The following is a 21,733-nucleotide window of genomic DNA, read 5'->3' on the forward strand; positions in this document are numbered from 1 at the left end:
AGCAATCTGCGATAAAGTCAAAAGTAGAAACAAGGTCCTCAAGTCACTTGCTGGCAGCACTTGGGATGCAGACAAAGAAAACTTGTTGACCATGCACAAAGCAATTGGCCGGTCTGTGATAAGTTATGCAGCGCAGTGGAAATAATATTCAGATCTGTCAGAATGCCGCCCTCCGAACTGCGACGGGTTGTCTTCTTCGTTCTCATGTGGATCACCTTCATCAGGAGACAAAGATCCTACCAGTGCGAAGACATAACTAGGGTTGCCCAAAAAGTAATTGCGGATTTTTCATATAGTCGGCGTTGACAAATTTTTTGACAGCTTGTGACTCTGTAATTGCATTCTTTCTTCTGTCAATTATCAGCTGTTACTTTTAGCTATAAAAGTATATTTGATTAAAGTTCATTCTAAGTTTTATTAAAAATGCATTTACTTTCTTTAAAAAAATCCGCAATTACTTTTTGGGCAACCCAATATATGCTGTCTAAGCAATACCTTTTGGGCTGCTATCACAGATACCATCCAAATCATCATTTTGTGGATAGATATGCACCGCCCAGAAGCCTTAAGGTAGATCTACATGATCTAGAGCGTGAGGTTCAGCGCTACAAAAGAGAACCTCTAGGTCAAGCGGCATATCAAGCAGGTCTAGAAAACATTCATGCAGACACGGAAGCAGATGCGGTAAATGGCTACCTGGTGAATGTAGTCCTTGGAGAACGACCGCTTCCCCTTTGCACCTGAAGAAATGGACCTCCCCCGGCAAACCAGAATAGTTCTGGCTCAATTACGTTCCGACAGATACAGCCGCCTCAATTCCCACAGAGCTAGGATTGATGCCGACGTGCAAGATGTATATCCCGATTGTAACCAGGGACCGCACGATACACGTCACCTGTTTAACTGCCCGGCCAGACCCACTCGATTCAGACCCAGATCCCTGTGGACGCACCCCATCTTAATCGCAGAGTTCCTGAGTCTTGCCACTCAACAGAATCAAGCAGACGAAAGATGGAACACAATAAGCTGCTACAACAACAACAACCATGGACCGATTTAGCCCTTGTACAATTTCTTACGACTTACATCGGCAAGAAGTATGATTGCCCAAAAAGTAATTGCGGATTTTTTAAAAGAAAGTAAATGCATTTTTAATAAAACTTAGAATGAACTTTAATCAAATATACTTTTTTACACTTTTTTTCTAAAGCAAGCTAAAAGTAACAGCTGATAACTGACAGAAGAAAGAATGCAATTACAGAGTCACAAGCTGTGAAAAAATTTGTCAACGCCGGCTATATGAAAAATCAGCAATTACTTTTTGGGCAACCCAATATTTGCACCAGATTTTGGAGGGTATGCCATTATTCGTTTAAATCCAAGTTTACGCACGGTATACGGACGGATTTGAATAAAAAATGGCATAGTGATCAAGATTTTATTTACCTTAGGGGGTCTTGGGTCAATCTTTCGATGTTGGATAGAAAAAAGTTTTTAATTGTTTAACTTTTGCCTCTTCATCGAAGTTTACTGCGTGTATTGAAGCGATAGAAGTTCTATGCAAGTAAGGTTGTCATACCCACACTCATTCACCTATCCCAGTACTAATAACTTTTACTTTTTCACTATCGCTGACTCTCAAATCAAAATTCCATTCTCATTTTCATGAGGTTTAGGAAGATTATTAATTGAGCCCATATATTTAAAGCTAGACAAATTACATTTGTCATTGGGGTGGGTGGTTTGATGAAAAAAAAAAAAACACACATCAAGTGTTGTACACCTGCCTTTAACAGCCTTACAGAACGTGTGAGGAAAAATGAGTTTGTTCTCTAAGTCTTTTGTTATTCATCCCTACCCCCAAGCGAGTGTTTGTTCTAATGCACATTCAGAGTAAAGATTTATACTCTACGCTGTGGTAGACAGCATTGATTAATGTTTGCAAAATAATTTAGACTTGTGCAATGAGAACTCACCTGGTGTATGTGTGTAAGAAATGAATTATTACGCACTTTTAAAACAGATGAAGTTATCAAAGACAAACATCAGACAACAAAGGCATTGTGGAATGGTGCAAAATTAATATGCCACCCCGCCTAGCAGACTTGTAAGGCAGATGTGGAGGTGTGTACGCAATAAGTTTAGCTAGTTTTATGATTTTTTAGCATGAGCTATGACTGCGGCTGGCTTTATTGATTGACATTTATGGTGGAACATATGTAAGGCAAATACTAAAAAAAAAAACAAAGAAACACTAGAATTGAAGTTTATCTTACATAAAATTTTTAAATTTCCCTTTCGATAGGCCACATTTCAATTATTGATGTTTATTGCGCGGGTTACTAACCCACTATTTTAAAGCCCAAACAAGATTCAAGTACAATGCATATAATTTCATAGGATTTATGACAACCTTAACCTCTTCTAAAGACTCATAAACCTTTTTGCCCTCCTTTACTCTAAGAATGCCGATCTGAATTAGTGTAAACAAAAAAACCCTGTGATGAACTCAAACATTTAACAATAGCAGCGAATCTACAAAAAAAGAAGCGCAACAATGAAGATCATAAAATAACACTGAAGTTTACATCATAAATTTATTAAAAGTCTTTGAGAGGAGTGTAAGCAGTGTGTTTGTTTGTTAGGTTGGTGGAAAAAAGAAAAAAACACAAAAGGCTTCCTAAAACAAACATTGTAAGAAGAATTGCAATGGTGATATGGTGATGGGGGTCAACCGACCGAAATGGCTACTACTGTGTAGCATATATGCAAAATTTTTGTGAAAATTTTAAAATTTCTTGTAATAAAATTTTTTTTAATTTTGGAGACTTTTTTTTTATATTAAACTAGCTGAACCGGGCCCGCTCCGCTGCGCCTTCTTTTACTTTATATGGAACAAAAGTTTCCTTGGAATATTTATTTTCGACAATTAAAGATCTTTTAGTGAAATATTGGGTTGCCCAAAAAGTAATTGCGGATTTTTTAAAAGAAAGTAAATGTATTTTTAATAAAACTTAGAATGAACTTTAATCTAATATACTTTTTTTACACTTTTTTTTCTAAAGCAAGCTAAAAGTAACAGCTGATAACTGACAGAAGAAAGAATGCAATTACAGAGTCACAAGCTGTGAAAAAATTTGTCAACGCCGACTATATGAAAAATCCGCAATTACTTTTTGGGCAACCCAATACCATGTTACAAAAAATGTAAATCGCTTGCCTAACAGTTTAACCATATAAGTGCCTTTATCTGAATCCCACATGATCTTTATTGGTCTACGAATTTTAGTTTGTATGTAACGTGTACTCCATTCTTAAAATACTTCATTTCAGCCCGATATTCTCATGATATCTGATTTAGGGGTGTTTTCGGGGGTGAGATGGTCCCCCAAACACTTGGCCCTGAGCAAATCTTAGCATCATGCTCTTCTCTCAAATACGATTTATTTAAACCCCATATTGCCATTGGTTTTGAGGGGGAGTTTGCAGGATGAGGTATCCCCCAAACAAATGGCCCCAAAATTGGTTATCAAATTCGTTTTCTAATCTCAAATACCTTTCATTTGAGCCACATATTGGCATGGTCGAAAAATTTTTTTTCCCTTTGGGGTGTTATGGGAAAGGGGTGATGCCCTTACTACATGGTCCTACATTTGGATATCAAATTCGTATTCTACTCCCAAATACCTTTATTTGAGCCCCATATTGCGCTGGGCACTAAAAAATTGCTATTTGTGGGGTATTTTGGGAAAGGGGTAGACCCCCGGAAAATTGGTCCCGAAAGTGGGTATCAATTCTTGCTCTATCCCCCAATACCTTTCATTTAAGCTCCACATTGATATGGTCGGTAAATATGCCCGATTTAGGGATGTTTTGGGGATTGAGGTGGTCCCCCAAACACTAAGCCCGGAAAATATATCAGCAACGTGCTCTATTCTCATGCAACTATATATCATTTATTTGAACCCCATATTGCCATTGCCCTCAAAATTGAATATCAAATTCGTTTTCTAATCTCATTTAAACTCCTTATTGCAAAAGTCAGCAAATATGTCCGGTTTGTGGTATTGGCCCTAAAAACTATGAATATTTAGTTCCCCTCTCTTTAAGACCCAAATTGTCTTGGTGAGCAAATATGTCCTATTTGGGGGTTTTTATGGTGGTGGGACATCCGCTAGACAGTTGGCCCCTAATGTTGATATCAGATACGTGGTCTACTCCCACATACCTTTGATTTGGCCCCATATTTTCATAGTCGGCAAACATGACCGGCTTGGGGGGTGTTTTGGGGAATGGGCGGCCACTCAGTGAGTTGGCCTAGAAAATAAAGGGTGATTTTTTTGAGGTTAGGATTTTCATGCATTAGTATTTGACAGATCACGTGGGATTTCAGACATGGTGTCAAAGAGAAAGATGCTCAGTATGCTTTGACATTTCATCATGAATAGACTTACTAACGAGCAACGCTAGCAAATCATTGAATTTTATTACCAAAATCAGTGTTCGGTTCGAAATGTGTTCAAATTTTGACAAATTTTGTTCAGCGATGAGGCTCATTTCTGGTTGAATGGCTACGTAAATAAGCAAAATTGCCGCATTTGGAGTGAAGAGCAACCAGAAGCCGTTCAAGAACTGCCCATGCATCCCGAAAAATGCACTGTTTGGTGTGGTTTGTACGCTGGTGGAATCATTGGACCGTATTTTTTCAAAGATGCTGTTGGACGCAACGTTACGGTGAATGAACACATTTCGAACCGAACACTGATTTTGGTAATAAAATTCAATGATTTGCAAGCGTTGCTCGTTAGTAAGTCTATTCATGATGAAATGTCAAAGCATACTGAGCATCTTTCTCTTTGACACCATGTCTGAAATCCCACGTGATCTGTCAAATACTAATGCATGAAAATCCTAACCTCAAAAAAATCACCCTTTATATATCGGATTCGTGTTCCACTTTAAAAACCCTCTTATTTGAGCCTCATATTTCAATAGTTAGAAAATACTACTTTTTGGGTGGTGTTGTGGGGGTGGCGTGGCCCCATAGACAACTTTCGACATCCCTCTTTGATTTGGCTCAGATCGGTTCAGATTTGGATATAGCTGCCATATAGACCGATCTCTCGATTTAAAGTCTTGATCCCATAAAACGCGCATTTATAATCCGATTTCGATGAAATTTGACACTGCGGCTTGTGTTAGGCTTTTTGACATCTGTCCGGTATATGGTTCAGATCGGTCAATATTTGGATATAGCTACCAAAAAGACTAATATATTTTTCTACAAAATTGAACATTAACTTTTACCACTTAATATCCGTGTCGAATTTGACCTAAATCGGACCAAATTTCGATTTAGCTGCTATAAGAGCATTAATTATGCATTTTTCACTGGATTATTACGAAAGTTGGTTTACATATATACCCGAGGTGGTGGGTAGCGAAAGTTCGGCCAGGCCGAACATAATGCCTTTTTACTTTTTTTTTTTTAATTTTCATTAAATTTTATTTTTATAATTTGCCAACATTTGATTTTAAAAAAAAATTTTACCATAGATCATAGAAAATTTCATTAAAATTCCATAGAATTTTTGTTTTGTTTAACATTTGAGTGTTGCTTTCATTTCGTTTCGCATATCATGGAATGTAGTACCTCTGTCTTGCCAAAACACTGACCAACAACAAGATTTATTTGTCCTTCTGTCAATGACCAATAAAAAACCAATAAATTTGTGAGAAAACTCTGCAATGGCAATGCAACTGCGTTTACACCATTAAGCGTCAGCTCGTAAATGGTAATAAACTTGATTTTGAAGATGATAATGTCCGAGTTCTTGAAGTGCAGAAGTGAAAAGCCAAAACCGTCCCTCAAGCAAAGCGCCATTTCAATAGCCCCAACAACAACAACAACAACAGGGCCGTGTAACAATCCAAACATAGGCTAGCTTGGACTATGTCTATGATCAGCATCCGAACCGGAAACGTACAAAGCTTTTATTGGCTACTGCTAATGTGAGATGATGTTTTGACAGATTGCAACGCGCATCTGGCATTAGCGATCATTGTTTGTTTTGTGCTTGGTTGGGCTATGCCGCCACAATGTTGGGGGGAGCATCTACACCCGCATTTTATGAAGTGCCCCCAGCACCACATACCACTCCAATTGAGGTTTGGGGTGGGTGATGCACCAGAAGGTGTCATGCTGCGTACAAATGTTGCATCTTCTTTTTTGTTTTTTTGCTTTTGAGGTGCGTTTCGCTCGAGCCACATGTCAAAGTATAAATACACAGAGTATCTACTGATCGACAATTAGTCTATTCGCAGGGCTTAAAGAGATAATTGCACAACAACGTTGAGTGGCAGAGTGCACACTTTGGGTCATTCATCAGCCTAACATCAAATTCGAGTGAAGTCAACGCTGTGGCATATTTGTCGAAATTGTCATTTGGAGTGTGTGTTTTTTTTTCGAAATCAGTTAGAAAATAGCCACTAATCCGCGTGAATGAGTTGGCGAGTTGAGCGGAAAGATTTGCTTGTTGTTGTCTTGTGGCAATTTTAATTAACGTGAATTATTTGAGAATTGTGCGACAGTGAAATTCGTGAGAACAATGGAGAAAATTCGATATCGGGTAATTGTTCAATAGCGGCAATGACTTGGCGATGTAGGCAACAATGTTGCCTTTTTTGTATTTTTAAAAGAAAAGGAAAAATAAAGATGAAATTAAAGTGGTGCATATTTGTTGGATTATAGTGTTAACCTAAAGGACAAAAAGGATAGTCAGGACTGTGTTTTCTGAACAAAACGTGAATATTCGACATGTTGCACTAATTTAATGGAAATGCCAAGAATTCCAACCAAAAATAAACATTATATTGAAGAACATTTCAATTTTTAGAATATTTTCAATATTTTGAATACTTTTGAACGCCAAAAATTCAGTCATATTGGGTTGCCCAAAAAGTAATTGCGGATTTTTCATATAGTCGGCGTTGACAAATTTTTTCACAGCTTGTGACTCTGTAATTGCATTCTTTCTTCTGTCAGTTATCAGCTGTTACTTTTAGCTTGCTTTAGGATAAAAGTGTAAAAAAATTATATTTGATTAAAGTTCATTCCAAGTTTTATTAAAAATGCATTTACTTTCTTTTAAAAAATCCGCATTTACTTTTTGGGCAACCCAATAATATTTGCAAGACGAAGAGGGTTCGAAGGGAAGCCATCCTTCTCCCCTGTGATGGGAGCTTTACTGGAAAAACTGCGAGGAAGATATATAATAACAGCAGCACTAGACTCCAAGGTTAATCCATTTTGCGATCTTTTCTGATTATAGAAAGAGACGTCTTATATCCGGCATTTAGTTGCCGTTCCTGCCCTGTTCCCCTTCACAAAGCACCAACATAGAATCGGGAGTATAATAGTCTCGCCATTTCGTTTCTTACACCTAAAAATAGTAATCTGCAATCCTATATAGCATGGGTATTTTTAAAGCGGAGTCCGAACGGCGTCGCGCTTAACAACACTACTTTTCGAGAATGTTTATATGGCTTAAAACATTCGCCAAAAGCCATTAAGTGGAGTGGAAGGAATATCTCTACACCTCATAAAAGGTGATTTAAATTTTAAAGTCAGTTAGAATAACTATGGTAGGTGGTCTGTGTCTATTTTCTCTGGAGGGGCAGATAATAAGCCCCGGGAAACGTCTTATACTAAAAAGATACATCGACAAGGGCAGCTAGTGAAGCATCTAAGGAGGAATCGTCCACATCGTAAGTGTCCAGTGTTCTGAGGAAGAGGGGTTTAACAGCTTTCTCACCTGCCCCTGGATGAGTAGGGAAACTCATCAAAACAATATCTAACGAATCTTGTGAGGATGAACTCCTGGTGGAATCAGAAGACGAGGCTACGACAACAGTATTGGAAGTTCTGAATACTGACTATGATTCGGTTTCTACAGATAAATCTACACCATTATAAGGCCGTTTCGGCGGCACTAAAGGTCCTCCTGATGGCGGGAGGATTTGACGTAATTCTTATCCAGGAACCATGGGTTTGTAGAGGAATGGTTGATGGACTAAGAATTCCGGGATTTAAACTACTAAAGGCTTCGAGGAATAGGACAAAGAGCCTGTATTCTTGGAAAGAGTAGTCTACATTTTTTTCTTCTTCCGTCGCTAGGCACTGAAGGTTTAGTAGTAGCCAGCCTTGAAATAAACAAGTCTCATTACTGGCTGGCTTCGCTATATATGGCACACGATTCAGAGATGCCGCCCTCAAACCTTTAGTCGCTGGTTGAATCCGCTTCTGTAGGGAAAGACAACCTCATTGTAGGAAGTGATGTTAATGCACATCACCAGATATGGTGAAGTACGGATGTCAACAACATTGTAAGTTGCGATCCGGCGATTTGCAATAGAGGGGTTGAACCAACCTTTATTACCAGGAACAGGCAGGAGGTACTAGATATTGCCTTTGTATCGGAAGATATTGGGTTGCCCAAAAAGTAATTGCGGATTTTTTAAAAGAAAGTAAATGCATTTTTAATAAGACTTAGAATGAACTTTAATCAAATATACTTTTTTTACACTTTTTTTCTAAAGCAAGCAAAAAGTAACAGCTGATAACTTACAGAAGAATGAATGCAATTACAGAGTCACAAGCTGTGAAAAAATTTGTCAACGCCGACTATGCGAAAAATACGCAATTACTTTTTGGGCAACACAATATTACTTTACTTTAATTGGCTATGACATAATACTTGTTCCACTAGCAGAACGTAGAATAGCGTTCCAAGCGCCTCGATCTTCTGCGCTCATTCTAAAATCTCTGACACCAAGTTTCGAGGTGTCTTCCACCGCTTGATCTTTCCAACGGGCTTTTGGTCTTCCCGGTTTGCGTGTACCACAGTGTTTGCCTTCAAAAGACTTCTTTGCTGGAGCTTCTTCATCCATTCTGACAACATGACCTATCCAATGCAGTCGCTGTTCATACGTTGCCCATATTCTCCATTAACGCAAACTGGTTCATATATTTTGCGAAGAATCTTTCTCTCAAATACTCCAAGCACTGCCTCATCTACTGTCACAAGTACCCATGCTTCAGGACCATATAACAGCACGGGTAGTATCAGTGTCTTGTAATCGTCTTCTGTCGAGAGGTGGTCTTGTTTCTAAACTGCTTGCAAAATGCAAAATTTGCCCATGAACATTCCATTAAGGAACAGGGGCAAACTTCCCACATATCAATGAGTGCAGTCCGATTCAAGTTAAAGCTTCATGATAAGGGGCCCCCTTTTTATAGTACGACACCTCTTTGGAGAGAGGTTTTACATGGCATAGTACGCCATAAATGCTGCCAGCATTTGGAGGGGAAAACCACCGTTGAAACTTTTTTCTGATGGTCTCGCCAGGATTCGAGACCAGGCGTTCAGCGTCATAGGCGGACATGTTAACCTCTGCGCCACGGTGGCCTCCTACTGCTTACTTAGTCCAAAGTAGCATCTGTTTGCCAGTATTATTCTTCGCTTAATCTCAAAACTGGTGTCATTCGTTTCTGTTACGGCGGTGCCGAAGTAGATAAAGTTACTGACTATCTCAAAGTTGTGGTTCCCAAATTTTTCCATTTTCTTTATCTGCAAGACTTTTTGGGAGTTGAAACCATCCATTTCGTCTTATCTCCATTTACGGCCAGACCAATTTTCCCTGACTCTCTTTCGATTCTTTCAAAGGCTGCAGTTACTACTTCCGGTGACCAACCTATGATATCGATGTCGTCGGCATAGCAAGTACCATGTGTTCTCTTGTGATTAGTGTGTCATATCTATTCACATCTGCATCTCGTATAATCTTCTCCAGCAGGATGTTAAAGAGATCACACGATAAGCTGTCTCCTTGTCTGAAACCTCGTTTGGTATTAAATGGTTCGGAGAGATTCTTTCCAATTCTTACTGAGAAACGTGTTTCAGCAAGTGTCATCCTGCAGAGTCTCATTAATTTTGTAGGGATACCACACTCAGACATGGCTTGAAATACCGTTGAACGTATAGAACTTTCGAAAGCGGCTTTCTAGTCAACAGAGAGATGGTAGGTGGAATATATTATGCTGATGTTCTAATCATCGGGCATGTGTTCTTATAGCCAAATCGCGCAAATAAGCTGATGCATGCGCCTTATCAGCGAGTCGCCTCCGGTCTTATATAGTTCAGCGGGCAACCCGTTGGGTCCTGCTGCCTTGTTGTTCTTCAGTCGGGTCGCTGCTACTTTGACCTCATTCTGACTAGGAGGTAAACATTATATGCCATCATCAGGGATTGGTTCTGCGGTTCCATCGTCGGGCACTAGCAGTTAGGGGTTAAAGGGCAGTTGGTTTTTAAAGAGTCTAATACGGCTCACTGTGTAAAATTTCAGTGAAATGGTTTAACAAATGTGCCTATTATGGGCTTAATAACTCGAATCGGGAGATTGGTGTATATGGCAGCTATACACAAATGAAGCCAGATCTAAATCATAGTCGAACCGAAAGTCGTGTAAGATTTCAGCGAAATCGGGTAATAAATTTATTTGTGTCTATACGGTGTATATGGGGACTACATTATGATATGGTCGGATATGGCCCATCTTCGAACTTAGACTGCCTATGGCCAAATAAAGAGTGTGTGCTAAGTTTACATATCTCAATTTTTAAAAACTGAAGCGTAGTTTCCACATACTGTCGGACAGACACACATGTCTAGATCGCTTTAGATTTTACGACAATCAAGAATGTATTGGGTTGCCCAAAAAGTAGTTGCGGATTTTTCATATAGTCGGCGTTGACAAATTTTTTCACAGCTTGTGACTCTGTAATTGCATTCTTTCTTCTGTCAGTTATCAGCTGTTACTTTTCGCTTGCTTTAGAAAAAAAGGGTAAAAAAAGTATATTTGATTAAAGTTCATTCTAAGTTTTATTAAAAATGCATTTACTTTCTTTTAAAAAATCCGCAATTACTTTTTGGGCAACCCTATATATACATTACAGCTGGACAGATTCTGCTCCGCTGCACCTTCTTTCGCTCTATTATTTTATCTTAGCCCTATACTGGCACATTCAGGAAATAAGTCCTGTTTGGGGGTGTTGGTATTTCCTTTCAGATATTTCGCCCCAATGCCAATGTCAATGCCAATCATATTGATGCTCTACTCCCAAATACCATTCATTTGAGCCTTATATTGCTATGGTCGGTAAATGTGTCCGGTGTGAGGATATTTTTGGGGGTGAGATGGATTTCCCATACATCAAATTCGTGCTCTAGTCTCTAATACCTTTCATTTTAGCCCCATATTTTCATTATTGGTTTATATTTCCATTTGGTGGGCTTGAAGGTGGGGCGGCCCACGAAACATGACCGGTTTGAAGGGAGTTTAATATGAGCATCGTTCTGGAGCATAATTTTGTTTGAGCGTTTCGAAGGTGGCGATCCAGATATTCAAAGCTACGGGTCTCGTTGATGTTTTTCATGAATTTTTTTTTATTAGTTATCCACACTCATAATCATATATCAAATTTACCGCTTGGGATACCGTATTTTTAAATATCCGCAGGTCCTTCTGTCTATCCCAATTTGAGAGTAAAAAGTATACTCTACTACCAAAGACCTTTTATTGCTGTCCTATTCTATACTGATTGGCTTTCATATATTATTATACCCTCCATCATAGGATGGGGGTATACTAATTTCGTCAATCTGTTTGTAACATCTCGAATTATGCGTCTAAGACCCCATAAAGTATTTATATTCTTGGTCGTCGTGACATTTTAAGTCGAACCAGCCATGTCCGTCCGTCTGTCCGTCCGTCTGTCCGTCCGTCTGTCCGTCGGTCTGTCTGTCCGTCCGTCCGTCCGTCGGTCTGTCTGTCCGTCCGTCCGTCAGTCTGTGCGTCTGTCCGTCCGTCCGTCTATAACCTGATATAGCTGCCATATAAACCGATTTTGGGTCTTGACTTCTTGAGCCTCTAAAGGGCGCAATTCTCATCCGATTTCACTGAAATTTCGCACATAGTGTTTTGATATCACCAACAACTGTGCGAAGTATAGTCCCAATCGGTTCATAACCTTATACAGCTGCCATATAACCAATCTTGGGTCTTGAGGTCTTGAGCCTCTAGAGAGCGCAATTCTCATCCGATTTGACTGAAGTTTTGCACATAGTAGTTTTATATCACTGCAAACAACTGTGCGAAGTTTGGTCCAAATCGGTGTATAACCCGATATAGCTGTCATATAAACCCATCTGGGGTCTTGACTTCTTGAGCCTCTATAGGGCGCAATTCTCCTCCGATTTGACTGAAATTTTGCACATGGTGTTTGGATACCACTTCCAACAATTGTGCGAAGTATGGTCGCAATCGGTCCATAACCTTATACAGCTGCCATATAAACCGATCTTGGGTCTTGACTTCTTGAGCCTCTAGAGGTCGCAATTCTCCTCCGATTTGACTGAAATTTCGCACACAGTGTTTTGATATCACTTCCAACAACTGTGCAAAGTATGGTTCCAATCGGTCTATAACCATATACAGCTGCCATATAAACCGATTTTGGGTCTTGACTTCTTGAGCCTCTAGTGGGCCCAATTCTCATCCGATTTGGCACACATTTTGTACAACGGCTCCTCCCATGGCCTTCAACATACGTGTGCAATATGGTCAGAATCGATCTATAGCTTTATACAGCTCCCATATAAACCTATATCCAGATTTCGCTTCTTGAGCCCCGAATCGGATTATAACTTGATATAGCTGCTCCTCCGTCCTTATTCATTATACTTTGTTTGCCTAAAAACAGATACTGCGCAAAGAACTCGACAGATGCGACCATGGTGGAGGGTATATAAGATTCGGCCCGGCCGAACTTAGCACGCTCTTACTTGTTTTCAATTCCTTTTGTTTGAGGAGGATGGGGGGAGGTTGATTTCCCTCTGACACGTCCTTTCATTTGATCGGACATGTTTACCCATTGGGACTATATGGGTATCATATGAAAGTTATTTAAGAGTAGAGTACGAACTTGGTAAACAAATTTCACGCTAAGTGGCGGGGGTGTCCTACACCCCCAAAAACATCACACAACAGAACACTTTTACCGCTTTGGGCAATATGGGTACCACTAGAAAGGTATTCATAAGTAGAGTAAAAATCTGACTTTAAAATGTATTCCTTGGTGTCTGAGAGGCATTCCCACACTGAACCTCCCCCCCCCCCCATTCCCCCAGCAGGACATATTTACCGATTGGGACAATATGGATATCAAAGAAGGGTATTTAAAAATAGAGTAAAAAGCGGATATAAAAAAGTATTCCTGGTGTCTGAGGCCCGCACTCCCCTAAACCTCTCAACAGGACATATATACCGATTTGGACAGTATGGGTACCAACTGAAAGGTTCTTGGAAGTTGAGTACACATTTGTTGTAAGTATTTGGTTCAAGGGGTCTTCGGGGCCTCCTTAATGAACTCCAAAGTCACAAAATGGCTATTAAATGAAAGGTTTTTGAGAGTTGACTACGAATCTATTATACAAATTTAGGACAGAGTCTGGGACCGGCCCACACACTAAAAACCATTCAATAGGATGTGTTGTTCGTCCTATCTAAGTATCTTGGTTACACCCTGCCGTTCAGCAGGACATGAAGATCGCAACGATAAAGGACTAAAATAAATTGTCCTTTATTGCTGCGGGGGGACTGACCTCTCCTCTTTCCCAATAAAAGCAACATCAAACTGTCATGTAGGACCACCGAGAATATATTGTGATTTTTGGAAAGGGGTCTCCCCCCAAGTTATTTGACCCCAAAATTTTATACCAATTTCGTGTTTTTGGAGTATCATAAGGTGGCATGCAAAATTAAATTGCTTAAATCGGTGCAACCATCTCCGAGATCTGGCGTTTTTCAAATTGGGGTATAGGGGAGGGTCCGCCCCCCCTTCGGATATCAAAAAATTGGTTGAAATTTTGCCCAGTGACTTTTTTTATGACCTTAACCATACGTGCTTAATATGATCTGAATCGATCCATAACCTTAAATAGCTCCAATAGCATATCAGTTCTTAGCCATTATCCTTTGTCTGCTCATTAAGATATACCGGGCATAGCACTTGGAAATGCGTTCAATGAAGGATGGTACATAAGTTTCGGCCCTGCCAAACTTAGCACACTTTTACTTGATCTAATTTATATAAGAGATGCAATTGAAGGGTCTATTGGTTAACTAAGTCAATTTATTTTAGCTCTTTGAAGCTTAAAAATTGATATTCTGGCGGTCAATATGTTCAAAATACATTATCTCTCCCCAGTTTATTGCCTGCTTTGTGGTGCTTTTGAGCGCTCTACTACAAACATGCCAGTCTCAGCAAAACACTCTCTTTAACCAATCGCCCTTTCAACGAAATCCACAAAATTTTCAACGCCAGCAGCTAAGGCAGCGTCAACAATTGCAGCTGCAACAAGCCCAGCAACAACCGCTGTTCCCGAACACTCCATTGGGCACAATTAATCCCCTGCAACCCATATCGCCGCTGTTATCACAGGCAAGCTAAGAAAAATATTCCAAGGACGATTTAATTTACTTATCATACTTTACCCATTCCTTAGGGTGTCTATCGCAACTATAATCAAAATTTTGTTCCCATAACAGCGTACCAAAATGAGCTCAACTATGATGGCAGTTTTCAATATGGCTATGCTGCGGGAGATGGTACCACCGCTCAAGCTCAGGGTTATGTTAAGAATTTAGGTTTAGGCGAGGCAGTGGAAGCGCAAGTGGTTCAAGGCTCATACTCGTACACTTCACCCGAAGGAACTCCAATAACTGTGCGTTATATAGCCGATGAAAATGGTGGGAATAGTGCCTAAACAAATGAAGTTTTAAAGGATTTTTGCTAAAACTCGATTGAATTTTCAGGTTTCCGTGCGGAGGGAGCCCATATACCTACACCGCCTCCTATTCCCGATGCTATTGCTAAATCTTTGCAATTTATTGCCAGCACCCAGCCCTATCAGGATGGCCAAATTAGTCCCAATCTGAATCCCTATCAAACTCCCTTCCGTCAGTTCTCCAATGTTCTGAGGCCAGGACAAACTCAGTTGACACCTTTGCAATTGCAACAACAGCAAAGATTCTTGCAGCAGCAACAAAATTCTGGACAATATCAGCCAGAATCACAGTTTGGCTTTCCCCAATCACCGCTCACACCAGGTGGCAATCAGTTTCAAACATCATTACAGGGTAACTCGCAAGGTAATTTTCTACAGCAACAGAATCTTCATCAGCAGCAACAACAATTGAACAAGCAGCAGCAGCAACAAAATGACCAACAACATCAGCAGCAGCAGCAACAACAACAACAACAGCAGCAGTTAGCCACACAAGAGCTTCGGGCACGACCCAATCAATTGGTGAATCCTTTTGGCTACAATCCCTATAGGCGATTTAAGAAGTCGGTGACAAAATTAACCGCAAAAAAAGAATAGTCAACTGGAACCCGCCCCCTAAGGTTTTTGCAAAGACGTCCCCATATGTTTGTATGTCTGTTCATGTGTTTTGATTTATCACATCAACAACTATATATACAGAATATATGTTGTGTTGTTTGTAATCTCTAGAAGATAAGTTTTTCATCGATATTATAGAATTAAGTCCTAGGACATATCATCAATGAATCGCATGAAATACATGTAACAAAAATCCAAAAAAAAAAAAAGTTGAAATTGTTTCAATTTAAGTAGCCTATAAGGCATTTAATTTTAGTTTATAAAGATCTAGCTGACCCGGGCCAGCTCTGCTGCGCCTTCTCTTACTTTATATGGAGCAAAAGTTTCCTTGGAATATTTATTTTCGACAATTGAAAAACTTTTAGTAAAATACCATGTAACGAAAATAGTATATCGCTTGACAAACATTTTAGCAATATCAGTGCCTTTATGCCATATGATCTTTATTGGTCCACTAATTTAAGTTTGGATGTAAGGTGTACTCTAGTCCTAATAGACTTTACTTCACCCCGATATTCTCATGATATCTGATTTAGGGGTGTTTTCGGGGTTGAGGTGGTCCTCCATAAACTTGGCCCTGAAAAAATATCAGCATCGTACTCTTCTCTCAAATACGATTTATTTAAACCCCATATTGCCATTGGTTTTGAGGGGGAGTTTGCAGGATGAGGTATCCCCCAAACAAATGGCCCCAAAATTGGTTATCAAATTCGTTTTCTAATCTCAAATACCTTTCATTTGAGCCACATATTGGCATGGTCGAAAATTTTTTTTCCCTTTGGGGGTGTTATGGGAAAGGGGAGATGCCCTAACTACATGGTCCTACATTTGGATATCAAATTCGTATTCTTCTCCCAAATACCTTTATTTGAGCCCCATATTGCGATGGTCAGTGAAAAATTGTTGTTTGTGGGGTATTTTGGGAAAGGAGTAGACCCCCAGAAAATTGGTCCCGAAAGTGGGTATCAATTCTTGCTCTATCCCCAATACCTTTCATTTAAGCCCCACATTGTCATGGTCGGTAAAATACATGGTTCTACATTTGGATATCAAATTCGTATTCTACTCCCAAATACCTTTATTTGAGCCCCATATTGCGATGGTCAGTACAAAATTGCTGTTTGTGGGGTATTTTGAGAAAGGGGTAGACCCCAAGAAAATTCGTCCCGAAAATGGGTATCAATTCTTGCTCTATCCCCCAATACATTTCATTTAAGCTCCATATTAACATGGTCGGTAAATATGCCCGATTTAGGAGTGTTTTGGGTATTGAGGTGGTCCTCCATTCAGTTAGCCCGGGAAATATATCAGCAACGTGCTATATTCTCATATCTCGATATATCGTTTATTTGAACCCCATATTGCCATTGCCCTCAAAATTGGATATCAAATTCATTTTCTAATCTCATTTAAACTCCTTATTGCAAAAGTCAGCAAATATGCCCGGTTTGGGGTATTGGCCCTAAAAACTATAAATATTTAGTTTCACTCTCTTTAAGACCCAAATTGTCTTGGTGAGCAAATACTTCCTATTTGGGGGTTGCTATGATGATGGGACGTCCCCTAGACAGTTGGTCCCAAATGTTGATATCAGATAGATGGTCTACTCCCAAATACCTTTAATTTGAGCCCCATATATCCATAGTCAGCAAACATGACCGGCTTGGGGGGTGTTTTGGGGGATGGGCGGCCACTCAGTGAGTTGCCCTGAGAATATATATCGGATTGGTGTTTCACTCTAAAAACCCTCTTAGTTGAGCCTCATATTGCAATAGTGGTTTTGTGGGGATGGGGTGGCCCCATGGACACTTTTCCCGAATATTAATATCAGATTCGTGCTTTACTCCCGAAGACCTTTCATTTGAGCCCCATATTGCTGTGGTTGTAAATTTGTCCCCTTTGGGGGATGTTTTTGAGGGACAGGCGCCCCTCACCAAACACTTGGTCCCATATTTGGATATCTAATTCGAATTCTACACTCAAATACCTTTTATTTAAGCCCCATATTCCCATGGTCAGTAAATAAGTCCTGTTTGGGGGTTGTTTTGGGGAAGGGGTGGACCCCCAGAAACGTGGTTCCACTTTTAAAGATTAGATTCGTATTCTACTCGCAAAAACCTTTTATTTGAGTCCCATATTACCATGGACGGTAAATATGTCCGACTTAGGGATGTTTTGGGGCTTGGGGTGGTCCCCCTAACACTTGGTCCGACAATTGGATATCAGATACGTTTTCTTATCCTAAATACCTTTCATTTGAGTCCCATATTGTCGTGATTGGTCTAAATATGTGTTTGGTAGGTTTTAGGGTGGTGCAGCCCCCTTAGGTACCCCATTCGAAATTTGGATACCAAATTTTTATTTTTAGGGTACTATATGAGTGGACACAAAATTTCGCTTTAATCGCACCACCCATCTCCGAGATCTGGCGTTTCTGAAAATTAAGGTAAGGGGGAGGGTCCGCCCCCCCCTTCAGATATCAAAAAATGTAGTACCATATTTTCACCACGGAATTTTCTGAAAATTTTCAAGAAAAACGGTTCAACCGTTTCTGAGTCTACAAGGAACACACAAACGAACAAACCCACAAACAAACACAAATTGATTTTTATATATAAGAAGATTTTGTTGTGTTACCCACCACCGTAAGATGGGGGCATATTCATTTTGTCATTCCCTTTGTAAAACATCCAAAAATCCATTTCTATACCCATCCTATCATATATATAAAATTCAATTTCTGTTTCTTTGTACTCTCTAAGGTCACTGTTCTAAGGATTGGATCGATGTATCGGTCCGCACAATGTTAAACGGCCCCTCGATGTCAAACCGACAATGTGTACGTCTAGACATCGAAGGATTCTTCTAACTCAAAAATGGCTGAACAGATTACCTTGAAATTTTAACAGATTGTGTAGGTTGGTCTGGAAGAAAACATAATTTTTTGATCTCGGGAGGGGGGCGGACCCTCCCCTTTACCCCAAAAGTACTACCCAAAAGTAAAAGTGGACCGATCGGGACAATATGGGATTCCAATGAATGGTATTCAAGAGTAGAGTGCGAATTTTATAATAAAAATTGGGTCCAAGTACCTGAGGGGCCGCCCCAGCTCCAAAACTCCTTAAAATAGGTTTATTTGACGACCATGACAATATGGGACTCAAATGTAAGGTATTCAGGAGTAGATTACGAATATGGTCATGAAATAGTAATAGGCTTTATAGTTTATTGATAACGGAAGGGGGTAGACCCTCCACCGTCACACCAAAAAAACCACCCAAAATCAAAAGTGAACCAATAAGGACAATATGGGTATCAAATGAATGCGGGAGTAGATAACGAATCTGGCATACAAATTCATGTCGAAGTATAGAGGGTTACCCCACCCCCCAAAAAATGCATAAAATGGGCACATTAGCCAATCACGGATATTTGGGACTAGGTTTGTTGGTTCCGTATAGACTGAAAAACGGAAGAACCGATTTTCTCGAAATTTTCGAATATTGTGTAGGTTGATTTGGAAGGAAACATAGGCTATATAATTTTTCAGTATCAGAAGGGGGACGGACCCTTCCCCTTATGCCAAACACACAACCCAAAATAAAAAGTTAACCGATCGGGACAATATAGATATCAAATAAAAGATATTGGAGAGTAGAATACGAATATGGTATTAAAATTTGAGTCTAAGTAACCATCGGACCGCCCCAACCCCAAAACTCCCCCCAACAGACATATTGGACGTTCATTTCAATATGGGGCTCAAATGAAAGGTATATTGGAGTAGATTTCAAATCTTGCATACAAAATTAAAACGAAGTATAGGGGGTCACGCCACCCCTCAAAAACGCCATTAGACCCATTATGACTATGAGATACTTGGCTGAACCGATTTTCTTGAAATTTTCATAGATTGTGTACGTTTGTCTGGAAGGAAACATAGGCTATATAATTTCTAGATATCGGGTGGAGGCGGACCCTCCCCCGTTGACCGTTTGTCTGGAAGGAAACCTAGGCTATATAATTTTTAGATATCGGGTGGAGGCGGACCCTCAGCCTTACCCCAAAAACGCCATCTATATCCGAAAGTTGTCCGATGGACACAATAAGAGTATCAAATGAAAAATCTTGGAGATCAGAAAACGAATATGGTATAAAAATTTGGGACTGAAATAAAAGGTATTTGGGAGTAGAAAACGAATTTGATATCCAATTTTGGAGCCAAGTGTTTTGGTGTACGCCCTGAAGCACCCGCTAAACTGAACTTCATTTCCGTCGGGAGTAAAGAACGAATTTAATATCTATTTTCTGTGCAAAGTGCCGGTGACCGCCCCAGCCTCAAAACATCCTCCAAACGGTTCACATTTTCCGGCCATGGCAATATGGGACTCAAATTAAAGGGCTTAGGAAGTGCAGCACGAATTTGATATCCATATTTGAGTCGAAATGTCTGAGTGTCATCCCTCCCCTAAAAAGCACAAATTTTTAAAAACACCAGGAACCGAGCATGGGCAATCTTCTCATACATCAATTAGTGCTGTCCGATTCAAGTTTAAACTCAATGATAAGGACCTTTTTTTTATGTACGAGCCCGAACGGCGTTCCGCAGTGCGACACCTCTTTGGGGAAGATTTTTTTTATAACCATGCATGGCATCGCCAACCAACGCTTTGTCCGATGTTCCCGCCAGGATTCGAACGTGTACAGCGTCATAGGCTACAATGTCACGAATTCGATATCCGCATTTAGGGCGAAGTGTCCCCACCCTAAAAAAAGATATTAGAGAGTTAAAAAAGGGGCATTGGAGAGGGCCCGGTTTGGCTAGTATATATATATATATATATATACATCAATAAAAAGCATCTTTGGTGAATTTCGAGGGGCTAGTTTTATGCGTTCGACCGCTATCGTGATTTCCACAAACGGACGGACGGACACATTTTGAGGTCACAGATCAATATTTCCATTCAAACGGAATGAATAGATTAAGATTAGTATATACCTTATCTTGTGATGTGTACAAAAACCATAAACTTGGTTGCCCAAAAAGTAATTGCGGATTTTTCATATAGTCGGCATTGACAAATTTTTTCACAGCTTGTGACTCTGTAATTGCATTCTTTCTTCTGTCAGTTTTCAGCTGTTACTTTTAGCTTGCTTTGGAAAAAAAGTGTAAAAAAAGTATATTTGATTAAAGTTCATACTAAGTTTTATTAAAAATGCATTTACTTTCTTTTAAAAAATCCGCAATTACTTTTTGCAACCAATAAATACATTTTGATTATAATATTTGACACATTAAAAGTTCATAAAAATGAGCATACCTTAAGGATGAAGTTTGTTGAATAACAGGGTAGTTCCTAATAAATAAATATGACATGCTAATGATGGCATAGCATGAGTAGCGTCGCACAGTGGGCCAAATGGCAAAAAAATTGGAAATAAGTCTACAACTTTTTATCTGTTGATTTTAGCCATACAAAATGTTCTAGACATTTGTAGAGGAGGACATAGGCTTTCAGAAAAGTGCTGTTGTTGGTCCATATCTTTAATACAGGGTGAGCTACAGGGTGTCAAAGTTGACCACTTTTGACTTCTCCAAGCTTCTGGGGGCCATAACTTTTGATCTACTCAACCGATTTACATGATTTAGGACTCTAGAGAAAGAGCTTGACAAGATCTAAAAAACTTATGCATAAAGTACCATGCCATCGTGTACTGTTAAGGAGTTATGAATTGTTTAATTTTAAAATATGAAAATTTGGCCTTGGTTTTTTTCAGTGTTTTTTAAATAACTCCGTCAATTTTAAAGCTATAAACTTCATACTTCACACAAATTATGCCAGCATATGTGTGCATAAAATACAAAAGGAATCACGTGAATATCTTTGGCGGTTTAAAAATGGCATCGTTTTCAATATGAAAAATATTTTTTTTGTCAAAAAATTGCAAAATTTTTCAAAAAAGATACTCCCATTTCCTTTAAGTTTTCGCAAACTTTGGCCATCAAAGCATTATCATTTCTTTCCATTTTCGCAAAGTCGAGGTATTAAGAAAAGTTTTAAGTGCTAATTTGGCTAATTTCGATATCAAACAACACCGTTATCTTAAGACCAAAATGGCCAATTTTTTTACTAAACTTCAAAAGTTTCTCACTGGAAAAAAAGTTCCACGGGGATTTTTTCGCTTTTTTTGAACTTAAATGAAAG

The 21,733-nt window shown here is 39.4% G+C and overlaps 1 protein-coding gene and 1 long non-coding RNA gene across 2 annotated transcripts in view; both read left to right on the forward strand.

Moving 5' to 3' along the window:
* The window catches only part of LOC131997594 (uncharacterized), a 348,184-nt gene that overhangs the window by 289,077 nt on the left and 37,374 nt on the right, over nt 1–21,733 (forward strand). The window lies entirely within an intron of this gene.
* Nucleotides 6,330–15,712, forward strand: LOC106088230 (putative uncharacterized protein DDB_G0271606). The gene is made up of 4 exons (XM_059368525.1): nt 6,330–6,629; nt 14,327–14,560; nt 14,625–14,868; nt 14,935–15,712. The coding sequence occupies exons 1-4, from the start codon at nt 6,609–6,611 to the stop codon at nt 15,501–15,503; spliced, it is 1,068 nt and encodes a 355-aa protein (XP_059224508.1). The 5' UTR covers nt 6,330–6,608; the 3' UTR covers nt 15,504–15,712.

Source organism: Stomoxys calcitrans, chromosome 5 (assembly GCF_963082655.1).
Source record: "Stomoxys calcitrans chromosome 5, idStoCalc2.1, whole genome shotgun sequence".
Taxonomy (NCBI): Eukaryota; Metazoa; Arthropoda; class Insecta; order Diptera; family Muscidae; genus Stomoxys; species Stomoxys calcitrans.

Excerpts from the sequence above, each read along its gene's own strand:
- LOC106088230 (XM_059368525.1), top strand. The coding sequence starts at position 6,609 with ATGGAGAAAATTCGATATCGG. Across the intron at positions 14,561-14,624 it reads TATCGCCGCTGTTATCACAG|GGTGTCTATCGCAACTATAA; the intron begins GCAAGCTAAGAA and ends CCCATTCCTTAG. Across the intron at positions 14,869-14,934 it reads TTATATAGCCGATGAAAATG|GTTTCCGTGCGGAGGGAGCC; the intron begins GTGGGAATAGTG and ends TTGAATTTTCAG.